General features: G+C 34.2%; 1 protein-coding gene across 7 annotated transcripts; it reads right to left on the reverse strand.

The window, feature by feature from the left end:
* Positions 1-3,003: 3,003 nt before the first annotated feature.
* Positions 3,004-6,562, reverse strand: LOC145158994 (uncharacterized). 7 transcript variants are annotated; one of them, XM_079077884.1, is made up of 8 exons: positions 6,361-6,560; positions 5,691-5,738; positions 5,384-5,496; positions 5,232-5,289; positions 4,819-4,934; positions 4,452-4,670; positions 4,167-4,370; positions 3,004-3,446 (listed from the first exon to the last, which is right to left on the reverse strand). In XM_079077884.1, the coding sequence occupies exons 2-8, from the start codon at positions 5,734-5,736 to the stop codon at positions 3,147-3,149; spliced, it is 1,056 nt and encodes a 351-aa protein (XP_078934010.1). In that variant the 5' UTR covers positions 5,737-5,738; positions 6,361-6,560; the 3' UTR covers positions 3,004-3,146. The 7 variants fall into 7 exon arrangements, with proteins under 7 accessions (XP_078934010.1, XP_078934008.1, XP_078934009.1 ...); XM_079077882.1 differs by having other exon boundaries at positions 5,384-5,499; XM_079077883.1 differs by having other exon boundaries at positions 6,245-6,560.
* Positions 6,563-10,555: the final 3,993 nt, after the last annotated feature.

Raw genomic sequence — 10,555 nt, forward strand, 5'->3', positions numbered from 1 at the left:
AAATTCTTGGCCTTTTAGGATTTAATTTCTATAAAACCTAATTGATCTAATTCAACAATTATAGCTATTCAATTGAAAATAAACCAATTGCTCTGATACCACTGATGGTATTTAGGTAAGACAAATAAACTTAAAACCCTTAAGTTCACATGCAACCTAAAGGATCTATGTTTTCACTATTGAACCTATAAATATGAACATCAAATAAGAAACCCTAGAAACCCTAGGTAATTTTTTGAAAACACCTAGAAGAGGGTTTAGTATCACATACCTTTCTTGTAGATCTCTTTGAAGCAAGCATCATAATTGTCGTGCCTCTAGTGGTTCACATCCAAGCTAGCAATAAGGAAAACTTTTGAGATAGGATAGGGGAGGCGTGAATTTTCGGGTATCCCTTATGGAATCAAGTGGTCATAATATGAAGGCCTTAGGGTCGTTTACATAGTGGTACAAGGAAGTCCTGGATAACCCTAATTGGAATATAATAATAATATTGTAAATTGGTAATTATCCAACTCCTTATTTATCCACATAAGATATTGTAGAAATCTTAGAATATCCCTAAAAACCGTCCAACCCTTAAGAAGGATGGTTCTGGAACCTTTTGCTCAATTATTGAACAATTACACTTCAGAACCTACACTTTTATTTAATTCTATTAATCCTGAAATTAATTCTAATTAATTTCTGATTAATTATTAATTAAATAATACTATTTCTAATTGATATATTGTTCTTATAATATATTAATAAACTATTTATACTAATTTATTACTCACATAATAAATAAATCTCTCTCTCTAAAAGTCATCATGTCCAATTGCTAGGTTTGAGGGCAATCCAAACAGACTGTGGTACTATCAATTCAAGTATATACCAATTATAGTTATGGGCTTAGACACCTAATCCAACAATAATTGCATTCTCAATTTCACAATATGATTACAGCATCCCTTTTCATATTTCAAATTGTGAGGAATGGCAAGGAATTGTTTAAACTTTCATGATATATATCTACAAGTTTTGAAAGGGATTAAACACACATATATACTATCCAATCAAGGTGTATAAGCTTAAGAAGTCTAGTTGGAGACTTATAGAATCATCGCTTAACAGAAATCTATACTTCAATAAGAAAGACAAGAGTATTGATTTCTAGAAATCTAGTTGATTTCTGGGTACATGTCAAAGCTAGTGGGAGCAGAAATTCTATGCTAGTATTGCATGTTGACAATATTGTTTGTAGGGAACAAAGTTTTAGTTTTCAAATTGAAAAGTTTGGGAATTGTTTCTCTATAATAGACATAAGGGAAAAGGCACTCATACTTCTTTTCAAAACTAAAAGTTTAGATTGTAGGGTTTAATAGAACTTTCATAAAAATATATGAGTATCATGTTGAAATGGTTCAACATAGGAAATCCGATATATAGAAATATTATAGCAAGAGACAGAACAGATATCAGATTCTTATGTAAGACATAATCGAGTTCCATATGCTTCTAATATATGATCGATTACATATGCTATAATATTCACTCATTCTAATTTTCCAAATACCTTGAGCATTGAGAGGAAAAGGATTAGAATTTTTGTGGGACTAGAGTTGTCAAACAATTGTTAAGAACATTATGAGGTTTACTGAAGTTTGGTTGCTTGTTGACAGCTGGAAGTATGGTATTGTTTAGAAGGACCATAGTGACATGTTTTAGATTGAGATGATTCTTGATCAAAATTGATGGTCATATGGGAATAAGGAAAAGTTTCCATAATGGGAGTTGATTATTAAGTCTACATGTTAATTGGAATCTTTAATGCAAGAGAAGTGTTCAAGGAGTGTACCTTGAATTTGAAACTTCATGGAATTGTTTCTAGTAACAAAGTTCCAATCGAATATTCTGTAATATCGTTGGCTCAGTCTCTTTGACTTAGAAACTTCGACATCACAGAAAAATCAATGCATGTAAGGTTGGAATTCCAATACATTTTAGACAGTGACAAGAATTTGGAATTGTAAAATATGCATCATTGGAATATTGTCCAGACGATTTGTTCACAAAGGAAGGACCATAGAGAGGCATAGTATGCATGTTGATAACATGACATGACTGATGTTTAATTCAAGTGGTTAGTTGACTACTCGAAACATTATACAATGAATAAAGTCGTAATTATTATGGTGATTGAATAATAGAGATTTATTTATTTTTAATTCGTTTGAGGCCATAGTTAGTTAGTTTATCATTGTGTTTCATTTTGCATGTTTTACTTCTAGAACATGTTTTGTTGAAATCCAATTTACTAGTCTTTTCGAAGAAACCAAATTTCTTAGGACGAATCACAAATTGTTCATGCCAACTAGAGATATATAACAAAAACCGCTAGATGTATCTAATCCGAAACATGTTTTGTTGAAATCCAGTTTACTGAAACTAGTTTGGTTTGATCCAATCCAATCAAAATGAACTTGGTCATATCCTAGATGTTGGAAACCAGTTTAGGGTCAAATAAGTGAAACTGGTAAATGAACCGATCCGCTGAAAAACTAGAAAAGAACTTATATGTGTAAGTCAGATTAGAACCGATTAAAACCCGATTAAGAACCGGACCTAAACCCTAAACCTATTTAGAGAAAAACCGATTTTGTGTATATCCTAAAAAACCAAACCAAAAAGTTCTCCACATTGATTTAAAACCGGATTTTGCATACCTCTAGGGTGAACTATGTCCATATGTAATACGTGTACCTAACAAAAGTATATTACCACAAATTAAAATTCCATCAAAATTTCCAACCAATTCGATCGTTACATAGAATTTTCAATTCTATTCTACCTCATTTTTAATTCTATCATATTCCAATGAACCAAACATCTAGCTAGTCTTATGCCCTTTCTTTGTAATCTTTATATCATATTGTTAATTTCAAAAGACAAAACAAACAAATGCTAGCATTTATATATGACAAAACAGACAAACCCTCTTTTCATTTCACTCTTCAAACATTCAAATGCAATATTATCAATTCCATTAAAAATTTGACCATGCATTTCGAACACAAATCTCATGGCTCTATAACAATATTGAACTTGAATCAAAAACCTTTATATACATTTGTACACCCCCTTCAACACTCTATATCATTGATCTATAAGTCATTTAACCAATTCCTATCACTTCCAAGATGTTCCTTGAATCTTAAGTTTAGTATCGGAGAGCTGTCAACAAGAAATAAACCTCCATTTTCCTTGGATCCTATTACATTTACCAATGAAGGCTGTACGTGATTTGAGCCCAAGTGTTGTGGCATTCTTTCATGTCCACTTTTTTGCCAATTTTGATAGCAAGATCCTGCCATAAATGGATTCATCAACAATTGGTGTTTAGGTGGTCTCAGCCATTGTGAACGGTCGTAAAGCGGGCTACCAAAATATGAAGGCACCAATACCTAATATCACAAACAATATATATATATATATATATATATATATATATATATATATATATATATATATTAGGGGATTACACAAAAAACGAATGAAAATCCTCAAAATAAAGAACTCGAAAGATCGAATTGTTGACCCCAGGGTTTCAAGAGTGGTATACTTGCACATCTGGTCAAGGGTTCGAGTTTTAACAGTCTTATCAGTTTAATTTGAAAGTTTCAGTTCCAATTTACTTATTGGGGGGCTTTATACATCTTTTACTACAAATCATGGCAATGGCCAATGAGTCATGTGGGCCAAGCTCATAGCGGTCGGTAGAAGAGTATTAAACTCTTTTGCACGTAAAACAAACAAACAATTTTTAAAAACTATTTTTTTGGTTTTTTTTTCGTAAAAACTAAAATATTTGATTTGGTTTGTTTTTTTGTTTATGCAACAAATAAAAACCGTATGAACCGTATCTAGTTATGACATTGTATTTCTAACATACACAAGTTTCTTATTTCATTAATTATTTAAAATATTTAAATTCCATTGCATTGTTTTTAATATGTTGTTAAATAAAAAAATTTAAAAAAGTTTTTACTATTATATATTGCCAAAATTCAAAAACATCTTCTTCGGACTTTCCTTGATTATTGATTTTAACAAAAACATATATTTAATTGTACTTAAGAGCTTCAATATTCAATAACATTTCACTACCAAGTTAAAAACATCACCTGATTGGATTTAGCAGCAAGAAAACTTGTCTGATTGGTTGCCTCGTTCATGACACTTTCTTTGATTGTTTTCGTTTCCGATTCTTCGTGTGAATTTACCGTTTTACCCTCCGTAACTTTCAGTCTTTCGATGATTCGACATATATAAACATGACGACTGCATATCTTTCGTGACACATTTCCATCCCTGAAATCTTTACAATCCTAAAAAAACCACAAATAAATTACAAAACACAAAAATTGTAAAGGGTAACATAAGAACACGAAAAAAAAAAAAACTTTTACCTTTTTAGCATCAACTGTGTTTGTTGATTTATTCAAATCTTCAATCACAAAACCATTTTCAACCAAATCTTCTTCAGAGTTTGAAGTTTCCTTTTTTAAATTAAATTCAAATCTTTTATTATTTCCAGCCAATAAAAGCAAACCCGCAATTGCTTCTTCTTCATCTTTCGTTATTTGTTCTGAAATCGACTCTGAAATTGTTGAGTGTTGTCTTTCATCCTACAATGCATATAAAAAAAATTGGTGATTGAGAGCTTCAACACTAGTCTCCTTAAGACAATGAGGGCATTCACGTCTTTTTACATGTCAAACACAGTTAAATAATCGGCAAAAAGGTTGAAAATTTAAGAATTTTAAAAGTACTAACCTTATTAACTTTGAGCTTCTTATTATGATTTTCTAATGGCAATTCGAGTCTAAGAATTCCGTCTTTTGGATTTGGAAAAGAAGGAGAAACAGAGTCGTAGTGACGTTGCTTCATTGCTGTAAAAGGAATGATCAACCAACTTTATTACAATTTTGCCATTCGTTTTATTTTAAATCGAAAATTAATTAATATTATGTAACAACTATCTGTTTCAATTTCAAAACCTTACTCTGCAAATCGCTCTAACACAAATACGAATCTTGGTAACCCAATTAAAATTACGTTTTCTTATCAAGATTTAACCGAATAAATTTTGAAAAGTAGGAAATTTACGGATTAAAAACCTCGAAATTTAAGGACAATAAAAAGATTTAATACTTTATTCACAAAGGACTATGTCAAATTATACCGACCTGATCGTAATTTTCTTGGAATAGGTGCGTGATTAACCGTATAACAATCATCGAAAAACTGCAAATTCGAAAGGGGAAGAATAGAACTCATGATTAATGAATTAACCCAAATCGGATTATGAGAAATCAAGTTTATATGTGTTACTAATTACCTTTTTCGGAAGCTTTACTCTTTTGCTATTCATAGATTGATCGAATTTATTCACAGAAGTCATCTTTTTTAGCTTCTTTGAGGGTTTATGTGAAATTCCATCACTATCCTTGCCTTCTGTTACAAAACGAAATTAAGAAATCCATCAAGAATAAGAAAGAAACAGAGGAAGCCATTAACGGGATGAATTTAAGAACAATTGGGGATGGATAAAGACTAGAAAAGGCCGAATTTTGTTGGATTTTAGGTAAATTAGATCAAAAGGCAGGGGTAGTAAGGTAAATTGAATTAGTAGATGTAAATATCACCTGATTGTCGCATCGTTGCTGAGAATCGAGTGTATTCTTTCCCCATTTCTGCAAAATTCAAGATAATTCACGTAAATCAACTAAAAATAGTTCAGATTCTAAACCAAAATGCCGAAACAGGTAATGATTTCACAAAAATTGGGAGTTTTGATTCATTCTTAATACATTTCCATCATCTATGTATGAAGAATGAATTTTTGCAGATATCTCTGCGTATCTTTCTTCTGACAAGTAACAAAACTAACTCTCAAAATCTCTTTCTTTCTCTCTCACACAGTAACACTCATTCAAGAATTTGAGAAACTGGAGTTGGGTTCTTTCTTTCGTGCTCAGAGAATTTAGTTCTTCGCAAAATGAAGCCTTTTGATAGATAACCCTATTTCTCTCTCACACAATGAGCACACAGTGATACCACAGGCAAGATGAACAGATTCCAAACAGATAATAAACATAGAAGTATCAAAAAGAAAAGGTCTTGAAAGAACCAACTCGATCCCACAATCTCACATTCCGTAATAAAATTGTAGGAGTCGATCAAAAAGTTAAAGGAATACCCAATTCAGATGAGATTCGACTGATACGTTTAAGATCAAATTGAAGACATAAAAGCTTGGAATTGTCTGAAGATATGAAAGGATGTGAGAAATTACGAACGAAGAAGAGGAATTACTGAAATTTTAGAGTGCGAGAAGTGTTTGTTGGAATGCAATGAGAGCATTAATGGAAGATTTCTCACACACGAAAATTCACGATAGAGAATCTCTCTCTCTTTCGGAATCTGTAACAGACAACGAAGGAATAAAATGAGAAAAGGAACCAGAAGCTGCAAAAAGGAAAACGCTCTCTCTCTCTCTCTCTCTCTCTCTCTCTCTCTCTCCCCTACACATTTACAAAATTGATCCTTAAGTTTTATCATTTATGTGGGGTAACCTGAAAAGTTTCAATTTTATCCTTTCGCTTACTTTTATTGTGGATTAGGTCAAAACTCCAAATATCGATTTTACCTTTTAATTTATTTTTTTATTACTTTAGTTGTTTTAACATTTTTTTTATAAATAAGTAGATAAAATAAATCATTCTATCTCTCATGTCGACCGTTTTTACTCCATTAATATGAGTTATGGGTAGGTGAACAAAACTAAGAACATCAAGTCTATATTATCCGTCAACACCACCACTATTACGACAATCTGCCACCACCGTAGAAATCCAAACGAAGAAGATGAGGTATAGACTGGGGAAGAAGACCATCAAATTCGAATCCTTTGGACATAGATCCATTGAAGACAATGCAAGCGGTAACATTTCAGATTTGATGCACCATCCGAAGCAAGAACCCACAATTTTTGTTTGAGATTCTTTAACAACCTATGTCACTTTTAAGCAAGCACCAACATTTTTTTTTCAGAACTTGATCTTCATTTGAAGTTTAATCATGAACCTATCATCTATTTTCAATAAAACCCCCACCTATTAAAGTTCAATATTAACTTGAGGCCTTCATTTGAAGTCGAATTCTGAAAACCTCCATTTGGTTTTGGTTTGGAATAGAGGCTTAGGGTTGGGTTCAGTTTACCTTCAACAAGGTCGTCTCTTTTGTGTCTTTTTATATCCCCCATATAAATCGAGAACCCTCCAGGTAGTAATGATAAACATGAAACCCTTCGTTGAACTCGATTTTCATGTCTCGTTGTAAAAAAATGATGAACTCCACATCCCTTTTATATGAATTGATTTGTTATAGATTTGATGGGATTGAATTTCGTGTTTATAGAATGTGATGAGATTGATTTCAAAGTCAGTTTCTACTAAAAGGAAATAACTAGTGGGTTCGGTTGATAGGTTATATGGTTTCTAGCATGTAAGGGGGTCATGTTAATACATTAAAGTGACCATTTAGGCTATCTGAAGTTAATGATGTTTCGAGATGTGTTTACTGTCCAAGGTAGTGAAGTTTCGAAGAATGTTGAGTTTCCGACGTTAAGAGAATGATAGAAGAACTGAAGACTACTATTATTTTGTCTTGATGTATTTGTCTTGTTCTATGTAATACTTGTAGGAGATAAGATCAACCACAATGCATTCTCATGCGGTTGATCTGCAGTCAGTATTTGTCTTTATTGTATTGTCTTGTTCTATGTAATACTTGTAGGATATAAGATCAACCACAATGCATTCTCATACGGTTGATCTGCAGTCAGTATTTGTCTTTATTGTCTCATTTGTCCTTTATGCTCCTAGTAGTATAAATAGGAGTACCATTACATGTAATCACTAAGCCTTTATCAATACAAGAATCACATCTGTTATTCTATCATTCTCTTTGTGCATTCTCTTTACTTTACTTTAATATTATCTTGTACTGGATCTAATCCAGGCTTGACTGGAAATCTGTTATGTAACACCCTGTTTCGAGTTGTTTCATAATCTGGGATCGTGACATGAAGATCAATTATCACAAGGATTTGGGCCTTGGGGAAAGAGGGGTTTAGACCTATTTGGATGAGGGTAATGTAGATTATGTGATCCAAGAGTTCAGTTGTGCTTTAGAGCCCAAGGGTATAAGGGTATAAAGGAGAAGGAGAGTTAATGGGAGTGTAGTGCTTCTCATTACTTTTTCGAGCATATAAAGAACACCAAAATCGGACTTGGGATGTGGAAGTTATGGCCTTTGGAAGTTTGAATGGTAAGGGGTTTGCCCAATACACTGGGCGTACAAGGAATATTCGTTGGGCGTACTTGGCCTTTTGATCGCGGGACCATACCCTAGACGTTGGGTGTACCTGGAGTATGTTGGGCGTATGCCAGTCAAATGCAAACCCCAAATTTATGGTCTTAGACCCTATTTAAGGTCCTTAACTACTTCCCAACCCTTATTATCTCTAGCCTCCATTCCCTCTAACCCTAAATTCAAAACCCTAGCCCCATTTGGAAGGATATTTAGTCTTTGAGTGATTTTGGTGATTTTTTGGTGCATTTAGAAGAAGAACTCCTTAAAGAAGTATTGGTTTTCTTGGAGCTTGTAGATCCAGGCCTTGTTCATTTTGATCTCGCTTCTGGAGGTATAAAGTTTTAATCTTGATGTTCTTCTCAATTGGATCTAGTTTGGGTTATGAATTGTCGTGTTTTGGTCCCATGGTTGTGGTTCTTGTGAGTAGAAGTTACTCCAGAACCATTGAGCCCCATTTCTGGTCTTTGTTGAGGTCATTAAGTCATAAAAAATTGATCTTGATGAGTATTATCCTCCCATGCATGCGTTAGTGAACTTTTGATGAAGTTATGAATGTAGGGCTTTGTTTTGGACCCCATTAAGCCAAAAAAAGTCATAAAGTCAGATATGGGGTGTACTAGACTGGTATGCGGGGCGTACTCACGAGATACCCTTATTGGGCCTTGGATCTTTTGGGAAATTGGGCCATGAGTTGTTGGGTCAGATATGAGAAGCGTAAAATGGTCTTTTACCCATTGGAATGATAGAATGCGAATTGGACCTTGGATTATGGGAAATTGCCTTAATTATTAATTAGGGATAATTTGGTTGTGTTTAGTGTGAGGAGCCCGGTAGCAGCAGCAACATGTGACTCAGTTATCTCGGATTGAGGTGAGTCTCCTTACTATACTCGTGGGTCGAAGGCACCAATGTCAGCCCACTAGGATCAATTATATGCTATCTATCTTTGTGACACTTGCATGGTATGTTGGGCTAGGCCCATTTTATGACGAGAAAGGCCCATTTGTATGACGGGCTAGTGAAACATCCCAAAAATACGGTCCAAAAATTTCATTTTAAATCATTAATAAAAACCATAAGTATCATTTATCATATAAAAGTCATAAATCGTGTATCTCAAAAATATCATAACATTTGTCAATATATCAAAACAATATGTCAAAACATCATAGTAAATCATCCCACGCTAAACGTTGTGGTGTATGCCATGCAGTCATCCCGAGCTCTTCTCCTTACTAGCGGAAGTACCTGAAACCAAAACTAAAAACTGTAAGCACGAAGCTTAGTGAGTCTCCCCAAACTACCACATACCATACACATAGCCACATAATAGCATACATTGGGCCTTGCCCACTACATCGGGCCCCGCCCGACATCGGATGAATCCGGCATCGGGCCAAAGTCCGGCATCGGGCCCCGCCCGGCATCGGACTAAAGTCCGGTATACATATAACATATCATCAAGCATATAACATAAACACAGACATAAACATATAAACATTCCTCGGGCTTTCCCCGGCATCGGACCGAAGCCCGGAACATATAGACATAACATATAAGCTAAACATTCCTCAGGCTTGCCCTGGCATCAGACCGAAGCCCCGAACACATAAAAAAACACATGCAAGAATCACGAAGACATCGAGCATACAAACATTCTGCAGGCTTTCCCTGGCATTAGACCGAAGTCCGGAAACATATAACCTCCATCGGGCTAACCCCGACATCGGACCTAAGTCCAGCATATGCTAACATACATAAACAGGCCGACATTGGTGTAACGACCCAAAAATCAAGGGTAAAAATTTCATTTTTAATATAGCTAAAACATTGATACCATTTATTGTAAACATTCTAAAACACCATTAAGTGAAACATTTATCAGAGTTCATCCCGAAATCATTCATTGCGGAAACCATAGGTGTGTGCACTGCGATCAATCCGAGCCCTTCATTTCCAAATCGATGCAACTTGAAACCAAAATTGTAAACCGTAACCACAAAGCTTAGTGAGTCCCCCAGAGCATACCCCACACACAATCCACATATCACATATCGTATTAGCTGTAAAAAGCTATCTCTACCGTTATCACATATCAATCAGCTATAGAAGCTACTCTACCACATATCACATA

This window comes from Lactuca virosa, chromosome 2 (genome assembly GCF_052849685.1).
Source record: "Lactuca virosa cultivar CGN04683 chromosome 2, Lactuca_virosa_CGN04683_v6, whole genome shotgun sequence".
Classification (NCBI taxonomy): domain Eukaryota; kingdom Viridiplantae; phylum Streptophyta; class Magnoliopsida; order Asterales; family Asteraceae; genus Lactuca; species Lactuca virosa.